General features: G+C 46.4%; 1 protein-coding gene across 1 annotated transcript in view; it reads right to left on the bottom strand.

Moving 5' to 3' along the window:
* Positions 1 to 7202: 7202 nt before the first annotated feature.
* CD34 (CD34 molecule) overlaps positions 7203 to 25805 on the bottom strand; it is a 39556-nt gene continuing 20953 nt past the window's right edge. The window contains exons 2-8 of the mRNA XM_075910580.1: positions 25048 to 25209; positions 23839 to 24083; positions 18981 to 19067; positions 16454 to 16589; positions 15982 to 16034; positions 12744 to 12908; positions 7203 to 10613 (exon numbers count right to left, since the gene is read on the bottom strand). Of these exons, the coding sequence (XP_075766695.1) occupies positions 10422 to 10613; positions 12744 to 12908; positions 15982 to 16034; positions 16454 to 16589; positions 18981 to 19067; positions 23839 to 24083; positions 25048 to 25209 (1040 nt within the window). The 3' untranslated portion in view covers positions 7203 to 10421. The remainder of the gene's footprint in view (positions 10614 to 12743; positions 12909 to 15981; positions 16035 to 16453; positions 16590 to 18980; positions 19068 to 23838; positions 24084 to 25047; positions 25210 to 25805) is intronic.

Here is a 25805-nt window from a genome sequence, read left to right as displayed (position 1 = left end):
AAGGCAAAAATATCCACAAATTGTGGGGGTGGGGGAGGTATAAGTAATAAACAGCACCATTGTGCTGCCCAGCAACATGGCACTCAGTTTATCTTGCATCAGTGTTCCCTGCATCAGTGGGCACTTGGGCGGTCAACCTGGAGAGAGTCAAATGCCACCCAGATGATTAGCAGAGTGACCACAGCTGGCAGCAGGTGTATCTACTGGTGGTGCACATCCGCACATGCTTCAGTGCACATAAAATTTATTCCACACATGGATGGAAAAATTAGAGGGAACGTTGCTTAGCTTGCACATTTACAAATGTCCTACTATGTTGCTTCCCTTTTGATCAAGGGAAAGAACCTAGCCCTGGTATTTTGAACAGAGGGAGGTGATGACTTTAGTATTAAAGGGCCTACAGGGTTGTGTCCATGATTCACTTTCCATAGAGCTGCCAACTTTCTAATTGTACAAAACCAAACATCTTTGCCCTGCCCTTCTCCAAGGCCCCACCCCCACTCATTCCATCCCCGTCACTCGTCACTCACTCTCCTCTGTTTTCACTGGGCTGGGGCAGGGGTTTGGGACGTGAGAGATGGTGAGGGCTCCAGCTGGAGATGTGGGCTCTGGAGCGGGGCTGGAGATGAGGGGTTTGAAGTGCAGGAGGGGGCTGCAGGTGCAAGGGGTTGGGATGCGGGTGCAGGTGAGTGCTCCAGGTCAGGCCCAGAAACTAAGGGCTGCAGGGTGCAGGATGATTCCAATCTGCAGCAGGGGATTGGGGCATGAGAGGGGTGCAGACTCCAGCCAGACAGCACTTATGGCTCCTTGGCGCAGAGGGCTCTGCATGCTGCCTGCAGCCCTGGGCACCAGCATCACTACACCCATAGGCCGTGGTTCCTGGCCAATAGGAGCTGCAGAGTCAGTGCCCAGGGCAGAGACAGTGTGCACAGCCTCCCTGGCCACCCCTGTGCCTAGAGGCCATGCGGACATTCTGGTCACTCCCAGGAGCTGTGTGCAGCCAGCACAGCTAGGGAGCTTGTGTAAGCCCCAATGCTCTGCCAGCCAGACTTCAGTGACCAAGTCAGCAGTGTTGACTAGAGCCACCAGGGTCCCTTTTTGACTGGGCATTCCGGTTGAAAACCCAATGCCTGGCAACACTAACTTTCAGGCAACAAGGGATTTCTGGAGGAGACAGGTGATAAAACTGTTACTGGCAACAAGGTTCTCAAAAATAAAAGCTTGAGGTGGGATCTGCAAGGAAGGAACCTACGTCATTTGATAAGGAAGGAATAATAGAGCCTTTGTTTGGCCTGAATGGGATCTGCCTGTGTTTACTCACACAGAAAAAAGACTTCCTGAAGCTCCAAGCACATAGTCTTTTCCGTCCTGGAGCTCACTGCAGTTCTGCACCCACACCTTCCCTGTGCTCTGAAAGCTTTTATTTTGCCAGTGCAGTTTACTCTATGGTTTTGTGGTCTCAGCGTGGCTGCAGAAAGTGTCTGGGTGTGTGAGAAATGCGCCCTATATAGGATTAGCTCTCTGATGCATCGGGGAACATGGCACGGACTCATTTGAAAAATCAGCCACTTGATATCATATGACATCTATAGTGTCTATAGGAGATATTTCCTTGCATCTTGTGGAAGAAAGAATCCAGATTTGGGAAAGTCTTTCAGTTTTCCTGCACATATTTTATCTGCACAGTTAACTATGGCAGGAGATAAAAAATCAAGAACTGCAGAGGAGATAAAAGGCAGCAACTACGGGTACTGGCAGTATTCATTATTAGAATCAGGGTAGCAGCTAGAGGCCCCAGCCAAGATAAGAGGCTCATTATGCTAAGCAGCTTACTTACCCACAGCAAGAGACGGGTCCTGTCCGAGAGGCAAAGGGAAATGGAACCTAGAAAAAATAAGTGACTTGTCCAAGTCACACAGGAAGCCTGTGGCAGAGCTGAGAATAGAACCCAAACTGCCTGTGTTCCAACTGCAGCATCGTCCTTCATTTTTCCACGGCCTTGCTTTACATTGTGAATGTAACTCATCCATATTGGGATTGGGGGAAGGAGTTTAAAATGCAGAAACAAGATCACTAATTGTAGCCCAAGGTCCAGTATGCTTCAACAGCAGCCCTGGGAACTACAAACTGCAGCATGTTGGGAGAACTTCCTGGTTCCTGCCAGGATGTACCCTCTGCCCCCAGCAGGGCCTCAGCAGGGAATGAGCTAGAAGTAGCATGCAGAGAGGAAGGACTGCTGAACTGTGATTCTGTTCAATGGTTTTTTTGTTTGTTTTTTTACAGAATAACGCCTGTTCTTGGTGGTTTGTCTGAGTGGGTCTGGTCTGAGATGCACACACAGTGATACACAACACAGAGCACACCAAGGAACCTCAGGCCTAGCCTCCCACAGTTGCGTAAGAATTCACAAGGCTTCCCCGATGCTGAATAACCTCAGACTGGGCTAGTGAACAAGGGGGGTTACACTATAAAGAGCTTAAATAACTCCAATTGAGTCACTTGTGCGTGTGCGCAACTCCCACTCTAAAACAAAGAGTTGGAAGGTCAGAGTTTAACTGATTAGCCTTCTAACAGCCAGGTTAGCTGCTAAAGAGGTGAGTCCAAGTCAGATTATGTGAGCTTCTTGCCCACCACCCTTCAAGTCTGTGGCAGACCTAGACAGCCCCTTGGAAGTCTGAGTTGCCCTTCTGTTGTTCTGAGAGCACTGTCTTCAAGCAAAGGCAAGGCTTTGGGCAATGAAGATTGTGGAGCCACTGAAATAATAAATATAACAACCTACTCCTCTTTTAGTGCTTTTTGCAGTAGATCTCAAGCAGATCAATATTGTTATCCCCATTAGGAAGGGGGAAACAGAGGAACAGGTAGCGGAAGTGACTTTCACAATGTCACCCAGCTGGCCTACTAAAAGCTGGAAACAGAGTCCAGGTATTCTAGGTCCCCCCCCCGTGCTCTATCCACTAGGATGCACTACCTAGCCGCATCTTTCCTGCTGAGAGACTGCAGCAGCATCTATAGAGTTGAGCAGGCTACTCAACATGTGGCTCGTGGGTCGCATGCAGCCCAAGGCCCATTTGTTTGCGGCCCATTGTGCACTTTGGATTTACGTGGCGCTCAACCTACAGCCCACATGTGGGAGCCAAAATAAAAAAGTAGTCAATATAATGGTTTTCTCTTGATATGTGTTTTCGTAGTTAAATTCCTGGACTGTCATTGCTCATTAAAAGTGCTGTCATATGGATGGAAATGGGGTAAATATTGCATTCTATTAATATCAGTAGAACTGATTTAAATGGGGCCTTCATGTTGTGTACTCTTGCTTTAATCTTTGTATTCATGCTTGTCAGTGTGAAAGAAGCTATTTGCATATATTTGTGTGTGTATATATATATATGCAACCATACTTAAGTTGCGGACCTCGGCATGTGCTGTGAGTATCATTGTGATCCCTGGGGCTTCCAAAGTTGAGTAGCCCTGGAGTTGAGGATCCACTGGCATTTCCACAACAAATACCCTAACATTTACCTAGGGACTTTTCCTGTCTCATCACATCTAAAAAGAAACAAGATTTTTATATTCACTTTCCATTCTTAAAGCACATTCTGTGCTCTGAGCTCCCCTTTGCGGAGCCTGAGCAATGCAGCAGGGAGGCTACAGGGATTGTTTCATTTTTCTTAGGCTCCTGCAGACAGCTAGGCACCAGTAAGCAACTTAAGGACTGAGAGATGTCTTAACTCTGAAATGCTTGGCTTTTGTTGCTTTGAGCCATAGCCCTAATCTATTTAGATAAGGTTGCTAATGCCTCAGTTTAACATTCAAACATTTATTCTGGAAAAAGAAAGTTACTTAGGGCAGGTCTAGACTACCCTCCGCTTCTGAAAGAAGATATGCAAATTAGTCATGAATTTGCATATCTTCTTCAGATCCCTTTTTCGAAAGAGGTTTTTTTGAAAAAAAAAAGAAAAAAAGCAGTCTAGATGGGGTTTTTCGCGCAAAAACCCCTTTTTCGAAAGAACCCTTATTCCTCAAAAAATGATGTTTACAGAGTTCTCTTGGAAAAGTGGTTTTTGCGCAAAAAAACCCATCTAGGCTGCTTTTTTTAAAAATAACCTCTTCTGAAAAAGGGATCAGAAGAAGAGATGCAAATTTGCACCTAATTTACCTATCTTCTTTCGGAAGCTGAGGGTAGTCTAGACGTAGCCCCAGTGTCTCTAAGTAACAGAAGTTTGGTCCACTAAGGCAGCTTTATAACTGTCCAGCAACCAGCATCTACATTACAGATGTTAGAATGCAACTGGTTAACCAATAAGCATATTGTATTGGTTGCTCTTGCTAGCTGCCTTATCGGTTAATGTTGCAAGTTAACCTCCACACACATACCCCTCCCTGCTGCAACTCTGCATGCTGCAAACTTGGAGCTGGCAGGCAGGCTGACACTGTCCCAGCATGTGCTGGGTTCCCGCAGCTACCCCCACTCCCAGGCTGCCCCCATGTCTGTCCTGCATTTTTTAAAACTTGGCTGGCAACAGAAAGCCAGTGCATGCAGGGAGCCAGCCGGTTCCTAATGCAGAGTGATAGCAATAGCAGCCTGGGAGGAGGGGCAGCTACCAAGACCTAGCATATGCCAGGGTTGAGCCTGCTGGCTCCTGATTGGCGTGGGGGCGGGGAGAGCGCTCAAAGCCCCTCCCACTCTGCGAGCATTTTGAAGTGCCACGTGCTCTTCATAGGGTGGGAGGAGGTTTTGCACACTCCCCTGCCCCAGGCCAATCAGGAGCCAGCAGGCTCAACCCTGGCACTTCAAAGTGCCATGTGCTCCTCAAAGGCCGGGAGACCTGGGGATGGGAGAGCATGCAAAGCCTCTTCCCACCCTGCCAGGGGCATGGGTGTCTAGTGGGAAGGGGCAGCAAAGGGGTTTCCTCAACCCCAGACCAATCATGGTCTGTGGGTGGGGTAGCCCACAAGCATGCTGGCCCTGCCACTTCTAGTTTAGCCCCCCGCCCCCCTTCTGGGGCCCCTTCAGAAATTTTCAAAGTGGCCCCTGGCCAAAAATTATTGCCCACCCCTGGACTAAAGGCACTCTCCTGACTCCTTCTGCTCTAGATATTATAGCACCCCCATCAGTGAGGAGCAAACAGGAATGAAAAGGTTCTGCAGCTACTGTATATAGCAAGTTAGAGGTAGAGCCACAATATAGAAAAAAGCCCAGCATGTGGAATGCCAGTTGTTTGCTCTAACCACCCATCTTCCATGAACCCCAAGGAACAAGGCTCTATAAAGGGAAAGCTCCTGGCAAAGAAAGTTGCCACGGTGTCTCATCCGTGCAGAGTTACACAGTGTTATTAGATCCATTCCCTTTGGGAAGAGTCCAAAAGTTAAGCTCACACTTGAGGCATGTGTGTATTATGTGGTCATATTGGGAAAGTGGATCTGTGATTTGTTCCTACCCTGTTGGCTCAGCAGCAGCCATGGTAGCCTCCCTGGTATAACACTAGGGTCTGGAGTGTAGCCTGTTCTTACCTTTCCTTTCAGATTAAGCCGTTTGTGAGCAGACACCCCGATCCTTCTGCATGGTTCCCGACTTGCAGCAGCGAGAGAAAGAATTTCAACCGTGGGGCAAGCCACTGTGTTGGGGCTCAACAACACCAGTTCTTCCATCCTCAGGGTTACTGTTTTACTCCAGCCATACACAGAAGCGACCTTCACTGCCCGTCAAAGCTGGGTCAACTGGAACCAGTCATCACAAAGCTTCCGGCGCAGACACAACATGGGGGGTGTTAGATACTAACACTTTGGCATGTCCCCCCTGTGTGAGCTGACGGAGCCCTCTAGCAGGAAGCCTACCGTGCGTTTTGTCATCAGGAGCCTTTGGGTGAAGCAGTTCAGAAACAAACAGCGAGGAAGAATATTTTTTAAATCCAAAAAGCTCATTCAGGCTAGGAGCCCTGGCCGAAGTCCCTCAGGCAGCAGTTTCACCTCGTTACCACCACAACCTATTGCACCTGTTTCCGAGTGGTCAGCAGCACAGCCTAGCAGGGATTAACTCCTTGCCTGCCAGTGCTGGGGCAGGCCTCTGTACCCTAAAATACTTCCAAAATCACAAACACACCTCATCAAATAGGCTTTCCACCAGTCCACAAGGTGGTGTTTCCGCATGGGAAAACTTTTAAAAACAAAGATGTCTCCTTACCTATTTAGGGACCCAAACCTTCAAATACTTAACCGTGGGCATTACTTTATGCCGCTGAAAGACAATGGGACATGAATAATTTGATTCAGGTCAGCAGATATTTAAGGGTTACAGGATTGGGGCCTTGGTCTTTATTTTAGCCAGACGGTTCCATACTAAAATGCAGTTTATAGTTTATTGTAACTCAGTGGGAAGCTATGGTTTTTATCCTCCCGCCCCCACCTCCAGCAGGATAAGCAGCAAAGTTGACTGACTCACCCATGCATGGCCTCAGGAGTGCTGTTTCAAAGGGGTTTTACTGGCATTCCATTTCTCTCACAAACATGTTATCTCAGCACAAATACATCCATATTCATTGTAACTGAAAAATGGCACATAGGCGACCCTTGCTCTGGGATAGAACGTACATTTGGATGATGAAACATGATGACCTGTCCTATGTATTTCTCATGAAGATCAGGGCAGCTTGGTCTTGGGGACAGGACTGGGAGTGAGAAGCCCTGGATTCCTAGTGCTGTCCCTGACCTGCTGGGTGACTTTCAGACACGTCATTGCAGTTCTCTATGCCTCAGTTTCTCCTCCAACCCTTTATCTGTTTTGCCTATATAGAATGTAAACTCTTTGACTGTTCCCCATTATTATATCATGCCAAGAGCAATGGGACCCTGATCCCAGCTGGTGGTGTCCCTGGGCTGGGCTGTATTACAAATAATAATAATGGAAATAGCTACCTTTATGCAGCTTGAACTTAATCCATAGTACAACACACACAGGTGCAATTACTTCTGACTCTGATCTAAACACCCAGTCCTGCAAGTCAAAGGGGCGCCTCTGTGGAGGCCTAAGACATTTATCAAGAAATAATATGTGCATTGTAGACAGCAGGTTATCAGCCATTATGAGCATGTGAGAGTTTAATTCTGAGAAGCAGAGGGAAAGGATTTTTTGAACATATGATACATGTTTTTCACTTGCTCTGAATCCCTGTTTGCTGAAAGAAAGAGAGCGAGAGGGAGGGTGCAAGCAAGCAAAAAATAAAAAACATCTTTTACATCTTCTATTTCTACTGGAAAGCAACATCTCAGTGGACAGCACATTTTTTTTCTTTGTCCAAGCAGTTAACTAAGGTAGAGTCACAGCTGCCAATGGAATAAACAGTCCAATGTTTCAAGAATACATCTGAAAATCTGGGTTCAATTCTCAATCCTTTTTACTGACACTATTTACAGATCTGTTTGTAAAAAAGAAAACCAACAGTTTTTGTAATTTGTTTTTTTTTTTTTTACATTACTTTAGCGCAGGGGGAAAGGGCCTGACTGAGAGAACTGGAAACTGAAATCCTTATACATAAGTATAGTATGAGTCTGGCACCAAGCAGTGCTTTCCCACATCCCAGGCACCTGTGTGTCTCAGTCTTAACAAGGAATGGCATTGATCTTTAGTAGTAAGAGGGTGTGTCAGTCTTCCAGGCTTATTCAGGCCTCATCCCCAATACTGAAGCTGCCAAGAATGGAGTGTGTTTCTGCGAATGGTGGTGATGGCTTCTTTACTCAATAAGACTACGGGTCCACTAGTCACTGTGGCATAGTGGGGGTGCTGTCTGCTCTGTATCTCGGGGTCCCCCTGTTTTGTGATGTGTGATTCCCACTGACTCGCTCACATGTTGTGATGTAGTGTCAGTACCTTGCGGGTTGCTATGCTCGGGCAGTGGGCAGTTGTCTGTAAGCACAGCCCTGCAAGAGGGGCCTCAGAACAGTGGCCAAACTGGTTCTACTTGTTAAGGAAAGAGAGGAGACAAAGGAAGTGCGTGCTGGGGGAAGGGTCAGTCTTGGGCTGGAATCATGGAGGAACCAGTCTAAGGAGAGGGCTGGAATCCAGGAGCCTAGGGACCCCATTCCAAGGAGGTATCTTGGCCCAGACTCCTGTAAACACATCACTTCTATGCTGTGCTGTATCCTGGAGAAGCAATAAACCCCCTCTATTCTACCGGCTGGCGGAGTCTGTTCTTGCTGCTATGGGGGTGCAGGATCGGGGAAACCCCGACTGCATCGTCACAGTCATTGTACGTGAGCCACCAATAAATGGATCATATAGCAATGTCTTTTGTCAGCCATCAAGCAGGGTGTCATTGGAATCAGTGATTTAGAGCTGAATGCCACCCTGAGCCAGCCTGTCCCCTTTCTTCAATAACATCTCTCTTCCCTTCACACATACTTGGCCCCGCAACTCACAAGGCTGTGCCCAAGGAAGGGCTGTAGCTGCTACAGTAATATTGGTGCCACCCATAGTGGCACCAGGTGACAGACTTCTAGAGGCTTCCACCTGCAGCTAGCCAAATTATAGCTTGCCCAGAGACCAGGAACCACAAACACTACAGGCAGCAAGAGGACATGGGAACTGGCTCCGTCCTGCACCATGAATCCAAACACAGACTTCACCCTTTACTGAATGACGTGTGACTCCTGACCCGTGCAGAATGGGCTTGGCTTAAATCCCTTTTTTTCCAGGAGAACAATATCCAGCTTGTGACGAAGTAGAGATTGCTCCTGGCCTTAAAATATCAGTGGGTGCCGTGAGATTTTTTCTTTGTTCTGAAGGGCGAAAATTTTTCCCTTGTATGTTTAGGGTTTTTTAATACAACCCCACGTTACCAGGGAAGGACTGAGGTTTCTTTTCTGTGTGATAATTTTTTTGGTTCTTTTAGCAGTTCTTTGGTAGTGACATATTTTTGAGGCCTCATATTGGATAACAATGTCAACTCCTTCCAGGAGACCTGACAGTAATGTTGCAAATACTGGGGGTATATCTAGACTACATGCCTCTGCCGACAGAGGCATGTAAAATAGGTTACCTGACATAGTCAATGAAGCCGGGGATTTAAATATCTCCGGCTTCATTAAAATAAAAATGGCCGCCACGCTGTTCCGGCTCAGCTGATCATCGGCACAGCGTGCAAATCAAGACGCGGATCAGTTGACGGGAAGCTTTTGTCGACCGCTCCCTTATGCCTGTGCTTACAGTTTATGGGAGAAAGACACCAGAGAGTTCCCTGCAATACACCACCACATATTCAGGGGACGAGGAGGGATAGTAATTCAGTTTAAAGCCTTATTCACATCTCAGCCCCAGACTCCACCTGGAAAGCTTTACATACAACTTCAGGAAATTCCACGAGAGTGTTAAACATTGAGGGGCTACAAAGCACAAGAATGAGCATTAGTTTACTAATGTTGCTGAGAGAGGAAAAAGCAGCACTGAAATACAAAGCTGAGGCTAAACCAATCCATCATAGTGACAGACATTACAGCTTCGGAGGGGATTGTAAACAGACTCTAGATCTGTAAAATGTAATGGGCCCAAGTCCCTACACATATTTGGATTATTTGTACTTTGGATCTAGATATTTGAGTTATTTGTACTTTGTACTTTTCTGACTTGAGCCCATGAGTCTCATTAGAAGCAATTCAGTTGCTAAATGGTACTCTTAAAAAAAAACAAAACAGGTCAGGGGGCTGGACTTGATGACCTCCTGAGGTCTCTTCCAGCCCTATGATTCTATGAATGAGTGCAGAGAACCAGCATGGTGGTAAACAGGTGGGACTTGCAGTTTTGGGGCATTCACTTTTGTAGAGTAGAGAACAATAAAGGGGGAGCCATTTCCCCACTTTTTATACAAGTGTGCCCAGCAAACAGCCGTTGATTCTCCACTGGCAGCCCTGGAAGCTTGGTTAATAGTGTATATCTTTAATAAGAGAGGTTAAAATGCTCCATCGGCTCTGAAGGGTTAAACCATTGTAAGGTCAACAGCTTCCACTCTTTTCCCTCCCTGCTCCAATCCCTTCCAAGTAAAATCAGCATCAAGCCAATTTCTTACAAAGCTGACATCACTCTGAAGTTCCAAATATCTTTTCCATCTGTTGCCTGGGTGTTTTGGTTGCTGATCACAACCCATTCTCTTCTGCTGAAGGAAAAGCAAAGAACCCTAGTCCACAATTCTAGCCCTGTGTTAACCCTCAGAAGCATCTTACTAAGACTGTTCAACATTTTACAGCACAGGGCTATGCGAGCTCTGGGCCTTAGTGTGCTTTAGAGTGGGACTTTGAAGTGCTTCACATAAAAAAAGGTTACAATTTCCCAGCCATCCAAGGAATAATCTCTCCCTGACCCCTGCTACTGTTTATTCTCCCCACCCCTACCCCTTCAAATCATGATAATAAGTCAGTCACCCTAGCACATTTCACAGTTCAGTGTCAGCAACAACGTGCTGCTTGGCTGAATGTCCATTTTTTGAGGATGCCTGTCCAGCCCCATTTTTCTGAGCCCCTCCATTGAGATTTGGCTTCTCCTGTGGCTCGGATGGCTCTTGGGAGGCCACGGTGATCACTGTGTTTCCCTGGCTGTCATTGTCAGTGTAATAGGGGTCTTCACCCTAAATGGATACACAGACAACAAATGCAGAGTTAGCAAAAGGAAAGGATGGACAGCAAGCGGCTTAGATGCCAAGCAAGCAGCTTAGAGACCTGCATGGCACGCAATCGCAGCAGACGCGGATACCAGCTTCTGTCAAGAGGAAGGATACAGGCCTGGACCGTGGCACTGAAGTACTAAGAGTTAGGCCTAGTCAGTGAGCGATTTCTTAAAAAGCAGAACAGCCTGGTTTTTGTGCTGCTCAGATCCACAGGCCCAGGTTCTGCATTGCTTTGGGAGTTTGCACACTGAGCCCTAGCTTCCTCCAGCTCTATTTTCCACATGGGTCAGGTAGGAAACTTTTGGGACATATCCTTTCTTATTACATTCAACCTGAAATTCAGATAAGCAGCTTTCAGGAATGAGAAAACAGAGCTTCAGCCACACATTTGCCAACTTTTTGGTTACCTGTGGTGATATGATTATATATATATATATATATATATATATATATATATATATATATATATATATATATATATATATATATATATATATATATATATATATATATAAAAAACACACACATACCTCTCTCTCTCTCACACACACACACACACACACACTCTCTCTCTCTCTCTCTCTCATTAATTATTATTACCCAACTAGTCAAGTGCATTAGGAAACCGAGACAGGTTTCACCTGCCTCTGAAGCAGGAGGTATGACACAGTATTGTAGACCAGACTAGATGGACCACTGCTCTTGTTCTGCTGTAACCGTTCTGGAGGCCTTAAGTGCGGCAGAGCTGACAGTAAGGCCAACAAGAGTCAGGAGCATGGGTCTGTATATGAAGTACACTTGCCAATACAGTGTACCAGGAAGGAAATCCTGGTTGATAGAGTCTGAGGTCCTCTGTTCACAAAGCCATGTACAGAATAGACAGAAGGAGGGCAAACTTCCCATCCAGGCAGTCCCCTCCAAATATGCCTCTGTCTTGCCCCGGAATAGGCATCTCTTACATATAAGTGGCCCAATTTACTTTTTTGCTTCTTTGCTGATACTGTCGACTCTGGTGATGCTAATTGCGATGGGGACACCCGTCCACTGGAAACTGGATTAAGACCACCAGGTTTATGTAACACTGAGGAACCATATCACCAGGGCCTTGCAGTCACACTGCCAAGCTAGGGCAGGAGGTGGGATCCAGCGCCCAAGAGGTAACAAGCTCTGTCTCCTGCTGCCAAGCCCCTGACCCATCCCATCCACTACACATGCACTGCCATTTGCATTCATGCATTTGGCAGGATCCACCCCAGAATATTGAACACTCTTAGTCTCCTGCCGTATAACTGTACATGTGCATCTGGAATTAGATGAAAAGGTTCTGACTCCACTTCATAGAAAGATGCAAGTCTCCATAAATCTGTGATAAAGAAGGAACTCCCTAGAACTCAGCAAAATCTGTAAGAGGAAATACATATATATATGTGTGTGTGTGTGTGTGTGTATATAGGGAAATATTTTCTTTCTTCTTATTCTTTATTATCACCATTTGTTACGTGGGGGGAAACAACCTTCATTACAGCATAGATACAAGTTGGATGTATAATTTGACTTTTAAATGCAATGAGTGAAGGAAAGTATTTCGATTTTAATAGCAAATTCACAAGCTTTCAGAGTCTCAGGAGGTGTCTTCCCCGAGGAGTTCTTAGTACCAGGCAAAAATAAATGTTAGACTTGGCAGTGATAGGGAGTAAAAGGTAATTCTCCCCAAATGAACAATCACGGAATATTTAATATTAGAGAAGAAGAGTTTCCTTTCACTCTTCATGATCCGGGCTCGAGCACAGTTGTTTATACCTCTCTCATCTCAATCTCCCCATTCACCTCACCAAGTTTTCAGTTTCCCTGTCAGACTGTCTGCAGTGGCAGAGCAACAAGCCATCTTGTCACAGCTTATTGGTACATTCATACGCTACAGGTAACTTGTACAGATCATAAGCTCCCGCCTAGCACCCCCGCCCTCCCAAACAGAGACTGTTAGTGGCACTTAGTTGTCTGTGGCAGTGATTCTATTGCATTCCCTCCTCCGCATTCCTCCTGTATTTTGGTTTCTCTCTACTTGTTGTTTTGCCAGCTATAAGCACTAACCAGCCTCTCTCCCATGGGGCTCCAGCTCCGTCGCTTCATAAGGAAGTATCCAGCCAAACCCAGAAATGCCAGCAAGAGTCCAGATGTGACCAAGGCAATCAGTGTCCTCCGGGAAAAGTCTTGGTGGCATCCGATGCTCTCCAATTTATGGGAGTTTATTCCTAACTGGAAATACAGCAAAGAGAGCCAAGAGTCTCATAAACAGGAAACTTGTGCATGCTCAACATCTGCTGAGAGCACTCCATATTTTAAAGAAACAAATATAGACACCTTAACAACATAAAAAGAGCCACCTCAAATATTTTAAATAGAGAGGTATGGTAAAACATTTTTAAATACATAAAAATACATTCAATAAATAAATATCTTCCATGCCAGTTCTTTTTACTACACACACACTTTCTCTCTCATAGAGCTTGACCCATCTCCCATGGAAACTGTGAAAAGACTCATTAGCTTCAGTGGGAGTTGAATCAGAGCATAGAGCCAGGCTGACAGCCCCTGAAACTGAGATTCTCCTTCCCCAAGTCAGCTAGGCTACGTCTACACCGCAGCCCTATTTCGGGATACGGGAGGTATTCTAAAATAGCCATGCTGCATCTTTTGAGCACTCCTGTTATTTCAAAATATAATGGACTCTCTATTCTGACATCCCTGTAAACCTCATTCCACAAGGATGAAGGAACATTTCAGAAAAGCAATGTATTTCAAAATAAGTGCTGTGTAGACAGCGCCAAATTTTGAAATAACATCAAAATAAAATATGCAATTTGCATAGCTCAAATTGCGTATCTTTTTTCGACCTACGGTGCAGTGTAGACACACGCCTACATTACAGGCAGAAGCAGTGCAAACTTTCCCCACACTGCCCCATCACTGTGCCTTGCCCCTGACATGCAGACACCAACCGCCGGGGTAAAAAATCCACTGCACATTGAGTTCTTAGCCCCTCTGCTGAGACTGACAACTTTTCTGGATGAGAAGCAATGCAGAAGCATCGGGTATTGTAGTATTATTATTCTCTCCGTCTCCTGGGCCCAGGTTGTGCACTCTGTTGAGCCAGGACTGAAAGACCTCACAATCTTGCATTATAAACATTACCCTAGTACCCCCAGGTTTAACTCCCCAAAAAAAGCTTTCATCCAGAATGAGAATGTTATGTCCTTAAGACCTAGAGCACAGAGGTAATAACTTACTGCTTATTTAGCTGCTGGGTGTCATTTTTATAGACACTTGGAGTTCAGTTTTACAAGGCAATGGCAACCTCAGTGGTATACAGGGAAGATTAATGTCAGGATGGCACTTTGAAGATGTAAAGTGCCAATTAAGTTTTAAGAGTTATTATTGAGATCCAGATTCTTTAAAAAAAAAAAAACAACCTATAGTATGTTACAGTAATCATCCAAAGCACCGCAGCATACTGTAGTGATTCTGGAGGACTCGGTGTTAATGGTTGTAGATTTCTATAGTGAGTGTGCACACACTCACACTCATACTCTGAATTTTCAGAAGTTACAAGTGATTTTGGATGCCCAACTTGAGATACATTAAAAGACCCTGATTTTCAGAGGACGGGTAGTCTGCTGCTTCTAAAAACTAGGCTCCTCTAATGAGTCTCAGATTAGGCACCCAAAAATCACTATTTCTTTTGAATACTTAGCCCTGCTTTTTTTAAAAAATGGGGGGATACAGTGGCAATTAGTACTTCATACATATTCTGAAGTAAATAAAGTACACTGTAATAAGATTCTGCTGCTGGGCTTAGAAGACACTTGACAGTGACTTTATGTTTATGGAAAAACTTAAAAGACAACAAATAGTCTGGTAGCCCTTTAAAAACTAACAAAGTATGTAGATAGTATCATGAGCTTTTGTGGGCATGGCCCATTTCTTCAGATGACTCGGTGTGACGGCGCGTTGGGGGTTCCCCGTCTCCTGCACCCCGAAATGGCACAAACAGACTTCACCAGCCGGTGGAATAGAGGAAGTTTATTGCCTCTCCAGGATACAGCACAGCACAGATGTAGTCTCGTCACAGAGCTGGGCTAGGATGCCTCAGGCCCCCTTGAGATGGGGGAGACTGGGCCCCTAAACTCCAGCCCCTTCTCCTAGGCTCTCCTCCATGCTCTCCCACAGTAACTAACTAAATTCCCTTGCAGCCCTGCCCCCCAGTCAGGGCAGCATTCCACCTTCCTTTGTTCCTCTCCATGGGGGGTGTCTGGCCCCTGGCTCAACAAGTTTGGCATTACCTCTGCCTAGCGAGGTTTTCCCTGCTGGGTCTTGCTCCAGACAGCAGGGGTCACCACAGCCCAGCAAGTACCCCCACTACGTCACACTTGGCTACCCCTCTGAAGCTTTATGTGCATAGTCTTTCCAAAGGGAAAAGTGCTGAATTAATTCAGGTGCCAGGATCCCTGGACAGATAAGGCTTCTGGATAGGTCTTCAGAGCCACAGGAATTCTGTGTCAGGTTTTGAGAGGTTAAGTGCAGGGCTGCCACCTGTTCTGGTTTTCCCAGGATCATCCCTTTTTCAGATAGCTGTCACAGGAAATCTGCAAGGCAGCTCAGTACACACTGCTAGCTGTTCAGTTGTATTGAGTCCCAGATCTGTGCTGTGTTTTGTACCTCAGAAGTGGCAATCCTAACATGAATGGTTCATCCAACATTTTGAGCCCCTTTTGTACCAAACTGTATGTTGCAAGTGAATATGGCAGTCTTCTTTGAAGTGCCACCTTGTTAGTACTGGAGGACCTACAAGGCACCATTGGAGTGTATTATTGCTCTTATACTAGGGACACGAATTAGTGCTTAAATCAAAATATGCTTAGAGCACTTAAACAATTTGATTAGTACAGACAGTCAAAGATCCCCTGTTTCTCCCCAGAACAGGTACAGCCTAGCAAATGCCCTCCACACACTGACTGACTCCTGACCTGGAGGTACCAGTTTTAAGAAACAAAGGGATTCGATCTCTACAGGTCATTGGTGTCTGTGACCTTGACTGCCAGCCAGAATGTCCATTAAATTGGCGTGGTGCTGTGAATACCCACGCATTGGCAGATGGACTGAGACCATCTTAATTACAGTTAGTTGCCAAATAACTCTGAGATAGTGATATTTTCAGTTACCACCAACCTAGCCTGGATTTGAACTATCAGCCTAAAACTGAAAGACTCCTTCATCCCAGCCCACAAAACCACCCCGTCTCCTACATACTTAACTAGCTTAAAGCACTTACCTTGGTCAGCTCAGTCTTCTGATCTTGGAGAAGTTTTTCTATTGCTTCATCATCTGTAGTTTTCAAAGCAGAAAGGTTGTGACATGTGTAGTGTAAATGCCAACAACTCAATTCTTGCCGTTTACATCAGTGGCCCATCATTGACAAAGGAGTAGCTGAGAACTCTGTTATTTCTGTAGGAAATGCTGTGACTCAAAGTAAATCAAAACTCTAGTAAAACCCATTAGAGAAAAGAAAACAATAGTGATAGAGCTGATAAGTTTGCTGAGAGTTCTGCTTTCTAGTCTGTGCTTGAGTATTACAGGATTTCTAGCACATGGTCAGATACTCCCAACCCTGCCTCTACAAATAAGTCATGCATCCCCATCCTACACCTACAGTTAACTTCTGTCTTTCCCTCCCCATACACATATACAGTGAACTCCTTCATTGGTCACAAGAAAATCCAGAGACATTGGTTGGTTCTACTAACCTTTATCGCCAGCCTGAGTGAGCAGTAAGCAGGAGTGCTTCACCTGGGATTCGGCTAGTTCAATGCGGCATGGGCGGGGGATTGTGTTACAAATCACCTCAGCGAACTGCACTCCCTTTAATTTTACAAATTTACTCTGCAAAATTCCCAAAAAGAAAAGAGTTATTAAAAGAAACCATACAAACCCACACATTTTCTCTCCTTCAGTGATACCTAAAATAGATCACTAGGATGTATTGTTATTCTCAGTCTATCATTTATATTGCAATAGTGCTTAAGGCTTTCTTGCCAGATCTGGTCCCATTGTTCAAGGCATTGTACAAACATATAGCGAACACCAGCCTAACATCAGCTCAAACTGGGAATCAGTCTGATGTAACAGACTCAGCACTAGACTGGGAACCAGTGATCACAAATACTGATTTTTCCTCTTCCACTAACTTATGTGACCATGGGTAAGAAATTTCACTTCTCTGTGCCTGTTTTCCCATCTGTAAAATGGGAATCTTGATACTTGCCTCATAGAACAATTTGATGCTTGTTAGATACATTTCAACTAATGAGAACGTTTTTAAATGTTATTTTTTTATCAAGCGTAAATGTGGGGCCTGAGGTGCTTAGGTGTGTCCCTTTAACTCTCAGAATGAGAAAGAAGCCAAGGGAGCCTTTATTGTTTTGAAATTACAGGCACTGTCTGTCTCATTGTCAGCTAGGAGAAGAAGGAAATAACAAAGAAATATGTGGCCTTCCTGTTTAGGAAATGCCTTTATTGTTTCTGATGGGTTGTTGATCAAAGGCTGAGCGAAGAATAAAGTTCTCACTTTTAGCATTAAAATGATCCCTCTACTTAAAAACAACAGTGACTCTTGGGTGGAGGAAGGGAAGAGTGGATTGCAGCCTTTTCCTCCTCTTGGCCAACTTGTACAGCAAACAGGATGGACCCTCTTCTGAAACCTATGTACACACACACTCTGGACTGGGGTCAGGGCTGGACTTTGCTAAAATAGGGTCACCATTTCTTAAAATACTCCAGCATGGAGAGGGAAGGACAGCTTAAGGGGGTGGTTTAGCACTTCCCACAAATCACACCTTCTAATATGTCTCAAGCTGGGAGCCCAGAAAATGGAAGCACCCAAAATCACTAGCTTAGTGGTTCCGAAACACGGCTTCATTTTTAGATATATTGCTTCCTGTGACCCCAAACAGCATGGAGAATGTTATTGGAAAATGGGGTCTTCTGTGCAACATGACTTTGCATGCATCAGAGGCGTTCTTACGAGGGAAATAGGGTCAGGGCACAGAGATTTGCCACCCACCCAATAACCTTCTTCCCTCACATGAGTGGTGAATGGATGGGTATAGTGGGTTGGGCTGGATGTGAGGGTGCCCGTTTCCCCAGGGCCCTCTATTTAACCAGGGCTTCTGGGCACAGGCTCTATTGGCCCAGTGGCTAATCCACCACTGTTATGCACATACGCTATGTGACACCAGTTTGCTGCCCCTCCCCCCCTTTGCAGATGGAACAACTTCACTTGGGGCTGCAACTCTCTATTTGGGAACTGCCGCACAAGGCACTTTTAAAAGAACATTGGCCTAGCAAAGCACTGAACAAAACCTCCCAGTCACACCAGTAAATCCATTTATACGTTGGTGAAAACAGAAGGTATCAAATAATCAATCAGAACTAGTTTCATTTAGTTTTTCGGGGGTGGGGTGGGAGACCGAGATGGGAGGAAAAACCTGTGTATTTTGTTTTGTCTGCCGTGGAAAGAATGTGTGAGAAAGTTAAGAGTTTCCTTTGCATTTAACAGAGACAGACACCAACATGCATGCAGGCCTTGGGAAAGGCCAGCACAGCAGGAAAAAGGACTCCCCTCCCCTCTATCTGCTCTCCTCACAGTTATCTGGTTCCCAGGTTCAGCAGCTAACCCTGCTTGGAGGCCAAGTAGTTTTTTCCATGCAATGGTTAGTTAAGGTGGAGGGACCACCCTCCCTCCGAAGCCATTGAAAACTCATGTGGTTCAAAGCACTTCATATTTGGTGATTCCAAGTGTATGAGCAGTGAGATGTGACTTGCTAGAATCAAAGGGCACAGGACACATGTCCAAGATATGAAGTGATTTACCCAAGGTCACATAGGAAGCCTGAGACCTTAACTTCACTACCTTGCTTTAAGATTTATTTTTATTATTTTCCCCCTTTTTTTTTTATAATGCCAGCATTTCATTTATTCACAAGGGTGAGCACAAAGAACAGGGCTCATTCACTAACTTCCCTATAACAAAGTATGCCAAATTTCTTGGACAGTGAATCTTAACCAGAATATAGAAATAAATAAAGCTTCACATCTGACAATGCTGTTTGATTACTGCCCACTAGATGTCACCTGTGTTTACAGTCACCCTGTGCCTGTAAGTTTGAAAAGATGGTAAGAACCTGCCCCAAGCCTGCACATCCCCACCCTGTCTGTTCCCACGCTGCTTTAAAACAAGTGGCCCTTTAGGCCATTTGCAAAGTTGCTACTTACACATGATTCGGACACATTGAGAAATAAGCAGATCCCGTTGGGCTTCATCACGTGTTTAATATCCTGGCAAGTAATTAAGTCTTCGGACTAGAATGCAAAACAAAATACAAGTTGGACCTCCCTGGTCTGGCACTCGACTGGTCTTGAATGAGGGGATTTGCTAGACCAAGGGAAGCCCCCTGCCACTGTCCCCCTAGCCCGTGACTGGTTACGCTTCCAGCCCCGGCTGATTATCCTAGTGCCAGCCCCAGGTAGGCTGCAAGCCACTGGCCTGAGCTCTGGTGCCTGCCAGACTGTCACACTTTCTCTGCTGAGCTGCCGTGCAACCCTCCGCACCTGGCTTCTCTGGCCCCAGCTTCCCCCGGCTGATGCAGCCCCGACCCTGGCTCCCCTACTAGGCAGCTGCCAGCCTTGCTGGGCAGGGCTCTCAGTTGCCAGCCCATCTGCTGTCTGACTCCTGGCCACCAGGGTCCACTGGCCCAGGAACATCCATGGTCCCAGATAACAAACATTGCCAGACCAGAGAGTCCTGGATTAAGGAGGTGCAACCTGTACTGCTACATTTGTAAATCACACAAGTATGCAGAGACGGGTCAGGACACATGGCTGCATCCCCTAGGCAAGTCATTGAAGCCACTAGATAAGAGTCTTTCTACTTCTGTATTCAGAATAGTTGGGATTATGACCCTCAAGCTCCACTGTCCCCCTCGCTCTATTTTGAAGAAGAGTTTTTCAAGCCAACTGTTCTAATCAGACTGCTGAAGAGGGAGTGGGAAGTCTCTCCAGAGCTGTGCTCTATATGACCTTCATGTATTCGGGTGTCCTGCATCTTGGCCCCTAGGTGCAGCATAGCAGCATTAGCTTCACTCTCTGTGGCCTTCACGTGAACTTAGCCTATTAGCATCCCTGTCTTTCCGGAAAAGTTGCTTGCTCTGCTCCCCAGCTGGCAGTTCTTTCTTTAAAACTCTGCAGAGAAAGGTTCCAACCCCACCCCTCTGGCACTTCTAGCAATAGAACATCTATTGCCAAAATAGCCTATTGAACCATCCCCTGGAGCCTACTTGTCTCAGGTTGAAAACCGTCCATCGTGGTACTAGGCATGCCCCGTGAAAAGCTGTTTTCATGGCAAACCTCACTGTATCAAGAAGGCAAGGCAGAGCAAGCGGGAACAGGCTGAACTGCAGCAGGGAAGATGTAGCCAAAGGACATGAGATCACCATGGCTGGAAATGCTTCAGACTAAGCTAGAAATCCATCTATCGGGGATGGTTGGAGGAAAGTGAGAACAACTCTGCAGCAATGGCAAAGGCAGCCCACTAGAGGCCCCTGGCAGCCCAAAGCAATCTAGGATGCGCAATGCCCTAGAAGCCTTTCTACTAGAACAGTGGTCCCCAACCTTTTTGTGACCAATAGCACATTCATATTTTCAGAAGAGGGTGGCGGGCACCAACAATTTTTCAAGACTTATTTTGTATTTGTACATTACATAATATGAAAAATATCATATTCAATATTAATTTTACATGTAAAAGGTATTAATTAAATTATTCGGCAATTACTCTTTCACCTTACTATGTGAATTTGCTCTTTTTTATCTAATTGTAAGAAAAATTAAGGAGTTTTTTTACAAAATAAATATCATAAAGAGTTTTCATCTTATTTATTTTAAAAAAGTAAAACATTGTTGAACTGCTAGTTCAAATATATTTATTATTCTTACTTTAGCATAGATAGCTAGTTATGGTTAATTAAAGATATTCTTTGTATTATTATTTGTATCAGGATTTCAATAAACAAACAAATATGAAAAAAAGTTAAACACAAGTTAATCATACGCGCTCATCAGCACTTAATGGAAAATAGGTATCATTAATTCATATAGTTTTTCTAATAGTCAGTGGGATTTTTGGCACCGCATTTCTTCAGCCAATTTTTCGTAGTTGGGAGAGAAGGAGGATATTCCCGTCCCATGCCCCCCTCCACCAGCCTTTCTCTCCCCGCTGTGCCCACTCCTCCAGTAGCCCCACTCTGATCATGTGAGCTACCCCTCCTCATCCCCTCTCCTAACACCTCCCTCTACACACCTGCCCTGCCTCTCTCCTCTGGTGCTGGTCCCTCCCCTGCAGGTGTCTGCCTGTCTGCTTCACCCCCAGAATCTCCTGGCACCTGAACCTTCCCTTAGTCCTGCACCCTCCTGGTGCCTCCCCCTTCCCTCACTGCCCCTGCCCCCTTTGCCCTCTTTTTCCCTGAAGCCCACCCCCTCACCACCCTCTGCCCTCGTTCCCCTCATGCCCCTGTGCCCTCACACGACTTGCTCCATCCCTGCCTTCTTCATGACCACCCCTTCTTTCAAGTCTTCTCCTAGCACCTCCCCCCTACGCCCTTACCCTCTTCTCTCCCAGCATCACCCTGTCCTCCCTCCCACTGACACCTCCCCCTCCTGCCCTTTTTCTCATTATCTCCACTTGCCCCGCCACCCAGCATTTGTCTCTCCTCCACCCTGTTCCTTGGTGCCTTCCCCTTTCTTCTCCTGACCTGCCCTCCTCCCATCAGCACAAGCCCCTTCCCCTCCCCTCCCCTCCCTACCTTCTGCCTTGCAGTTTGCAGGGCTGGAGTCTGCTGTGATTGGGCCCCAGAAGTCCCCGCAGTCCAGGCTCCAGACTACGTGCCGTACCTGGAGCTGGGCTGCTTGGCATTTGCAGCCCCGGCCCATCACAACACGACTGCTCCGCTAGGTGCACTCACTGCCGTCCCACCTCTAGCCAGGCCTTGCTCGCCCACGCCCTGCTCGGAGCATCTCCTTCCTCCTCCTTCCCTGATCCGCGGCTGGCCGTTTTAAAAAACGGTGCCGCAACACCATGCTGAAGTGGCACCACCCCCTCCGGCGTGCTGCGCATGACCCCACCCCCGGCACAGCCCCAGCTCCGCCCGGGTTGACGGTGTATGCTCGTGCCTCTCGCGGCTGTACCCGCTTTCCCTTCCCCCGGCCCAGTACCTTCCCCAGCCGGGGTTAGTTTGCTGGCCTCCTCGTCAGAGTCCCTCGGCCAGGTGGGGTCTTCTGGCAGGGCCATAAGTGCCAGCAGCACCCCTATCGGCTCCAGTGCAGGAGTGCGGAGCCCAGTGGCTCCGTCCCGCCGGGCCTGTCTGCCCCTGCATTAGGGTGTGCCTAATGTACACTAGGCGGGTGCATATAAATGCCCTGGGCGGATACCATGGTGCCCGCGGGCACCGCGTTGGGGACCACGGTACTAGAAACACAGCTGTCTTCCTTGCTGACCCCCTTGTAAAGTGCTCATCAGTCCACGTAGTGTATTTTGTTCTGAGGATGTGCTGTATCCAGGCACGCTGGCAAGGGGTCCCATGAGAGACAATGCCAGCCAGAAACCCCTTTAGGGATGTAAAATCCTGTTTAATCAGTTAACCAGTTAAACATTAAGTTTAACCAGTTAACTGATTAAATCGGGGGGGCAGAGGGGTTATTCCAGCCCGGCTAGGCTGGTGCAGCCCCCACTGCCTCCCACGGCTCGGCTGGAGCAGGCCCGTTGCGGCAGACAGGGGCTGCTTCGGCCACGCTGGAGCTCCTGTGTCCACGGTGCATCCCAGGCCCGCCACAGAGGATGGCTGCTTCAGCGGGGCTAAAGTGCCCTCTGCCTGCAGTGGGTGCCACCGTGCTGAAGCAGCCCCTTGCCCATGGTGGGCAGGGGGCAGCTCCAGCCCCAACCAGTTAACCGTAACTGGTAAGCCTCACCCATTAAAGGCAAAGCTTACTGGTGAAGCTTTAACATCCCTACTGGCAATTCTCTAATGCTTTCAGGGGTCTCAGAGCCATTAATGAATATAGCCTCCCACAGGCAAGCCAACAGACTCGCCGGGCCCCGGGGCAAGGAGGGGGCAGCTCCGTGCTCCAGGAAGGGGTGGGGCCTCAGGCAGAAGTGGTGGGGCCAACTTTCGGCGCCATCCAGAACACATCACCGGTGACTAACGCCGTAGCAGTGGCCAGGAGCCCCTCCTCCCCCGCTTTTTCGAATTACTGGCCCCCAGCACCGGATAGGGTCCTTCCTAAGTGGAGCCCTTTGTATCTGTCCTTATTAAACTTCATCCTATTTACCTCAGACCATTACTCCAATTTGCCCCTCTGTCGGCGGCCCTGGCCTCACAGCACCAGGAAGGGATAGGGCTGTCTCATAATCCCCATTTCACAGGGTATGTCTACACTACCCTCCTAGTTCGAACTAGGAGGGTAATGTATGCATACCGCACTTGCTAATGAAGCCCGGGATTTGAATTTCCCGGGCTTCATTAGCATAAGCGGGGAGCCGCCATTTTTAAATCCCCGCTGCTTCGAACCCCGTGTAGCGCGGCTACACGGGGCTCGAACTAGGTAGTTTGGACTAGGGTGCTATTCCGAACTACCGTTACTCCTCGTGAAACGAGGTGTACTGGTAGTTCGGAATAGGCACCCTAGTCTGAACTACCTAGTTCGAGTCCCGTGTAGCCGCGCTACACGGGGTTCGAAGCAGCGGGGATTTAAAAATGGCGGCTCCCCGCTTATGCTAATGAAGCCCGGGAAATTCAAATCCCGGGCTTCATTAGCAAGTGCGGTATGCATACATTACCCTCCTAGTTCGAACTAGGAGGGTAGTGTAGACATACCCACAGAGGGAGGCTGGGAACAGATTCTAATTCTCATTCTCAGTCCTGTGCCCCAGCCACAAGGATTTCCTGGGTCTGTACTGCACTGGATGGAGTTTAACACAACACAGTACACACACACACACACACCAGCTTCTGAAGACAATCTTCAAGAACCACACGCTCACCATGGTTCAGCAGAAGCCTATTCAGGCACTTCCTCCTACCTTTGGGCTGCTTGTCATGTGTCCTATGGTCACTGAGTGGGAAGTTTGCTTTGAGCTGATTGTAGTGGCTGTTGAAACCTTTGACGTATCCAAATCTGTGACTTTTACTGGTGAGCTTGGCTGCACGCTGGGAGATGTGTTCACTGACTCTGACTGGTCTAACACCGTCAGGTGTGTTTGGGTGGCCCCGGTGGAAGTCGCAGGGGTGGTCTTTTCCATCATTGTGGTAATTTCAACAGTACTTGCTTTTTATACATGGGAAAAAAATAGGTGTATGATTAAGGCTTCTTGAATCAACGCTTGTCATTGTTGTAACTAATCTGCAATATTGAGTCTTTGTCACCAATGGTACCAGAATGTATTATTGGCTATAGAAAACATGTGCATTAGATTTTCTTCATGGTTACCTAATTATTACATGCATTTATATAAGCTGATAGTGAGCTAATATTCTGTGTGTGTATTCTACAACAGTGTAAAGCTGCTATTGCATACTCTGACCTCCCTTCTGCTACCTTAGCCCTTCCACTGGACTCAGAGTCCTTAAAATAGATTTGTTAATTAAAAAAAAAAAAGAAAGAGAATGCATCTTTTATTAAGGTCCTTCTTTTCAAATCCCCTCAAGCCCTGGCCTAGAGCAGAAAGGCCTTACACATAAAGATATTATATGCAGAACACCAAAAGGAATGCAGAGACATGCGAGGGCATCTTATTATGATAACTCAGCTTGCCTACCATCCCAGTTTTAGTGATCGGTCTGCTTATCTTAAACAGCCACTTTAGAGCAGAAATTGCTTCAAGATGTAAAATTGTGGGTGTAAATCCACACTCCCCAAAAGAATAGAAATGATTGGATTTGGGGCCCTCTTCAGGTCCACCCAATAAAGATTGGAACTCAAAGTGGAGTCTGGAATTCTGAAGTATTTCAGGAGTCCAGGAACAAATTGGGTTTCACGTCTGTGGTTCTGTACTGGCCACATTTCTAAAATACCATTTTAGTTTGACCACAAATTAAAAGCCCCTTTTAATCAGGCAACCTGTTTTAATCAGGCAACCTGTTTTACAACCTGTATTTCATCCTTTGGGTGGCTGTGTAAGGCAAGTTTCATTTTCACATATTATACAGTCAATCACTAACCCACATCAGTACATGGAAACTGCAGAGAGAGCATGGAGAATAATAGGCAAGTCCAAATCAATTTCCCATACCTTCTGATGTTCCTGAAATGTCTTTAGTCTCTGAGGAGGCCGTCAGTTGTGTGAGATTGTCAGTTGTCATTGTAGGTTTTATACTGGTAAGAGTAGCATTCATCGTTGTCAATGAGGTACTATTTGGTGTGGTGGGGGTGCTTTCACCTGAAACTTTATTGTCTGGGGAGGGAGGGGGAGAAAGGAGTGGTAATTAATGGCTTAAAAGCACAGCATGGCATCCATTCTACAAGATGCAGACTAAGAGTAACTCTGATATTACAGGAAAAAACAACAAATGGTCTGTTAGCACTTTATAGACTAACAAAACATATAGATGGTATCATGAGCTTTCATGGGCACAGCCCACTTCTTCAGATGACTGGAGTTATGAGTTTAGGATGTGCACACCCAAATTGATATTTCAGTCATATACAACGTAAGAGTCTCTCCTTGAGAAGAAACAAATGTGATTTTTGGAATATTTTTTTGGTTGCTTGCTTTTTTACCAAGAGATTAGGTTTGTCTGCTTCTTCCCCTTTTCTCTTTGAAGGCTTGGACTCTCCTGTCGCCACTGATTGTCCTTTTGACACTCACATCTTGGAGCAGTAGAGGAGCGAGGTATAAGCACCCTCCCCATCCACACACATACACTGTCCCCATGCCTTCATGAAAGAGTGACAGATTCTCAAACTACGTCTCCATTTACCCAAGGATACAACCTATTGTGATCAATCTTCCAGGGTTCATTTTATTGGGTCTAGAAAAGACCTGCTAAG

This window comes from Pelodiscus sinensis, chromosome 27 (assembly GCF_049634645.1).
Source record: "Pelodiscus sinensis isolate JC-2024 chromosome 27, ASM4963464v1, whole genome shotgun sequence".
NCBI lineage: Eukaryota > Metazoa > Chordata > Testudines > Trionychidae > Pelodiscus > Pelodiscus sinensis.
This window is presented reverse-complemented; position numbering and strand designations above follow the sequence as displayed.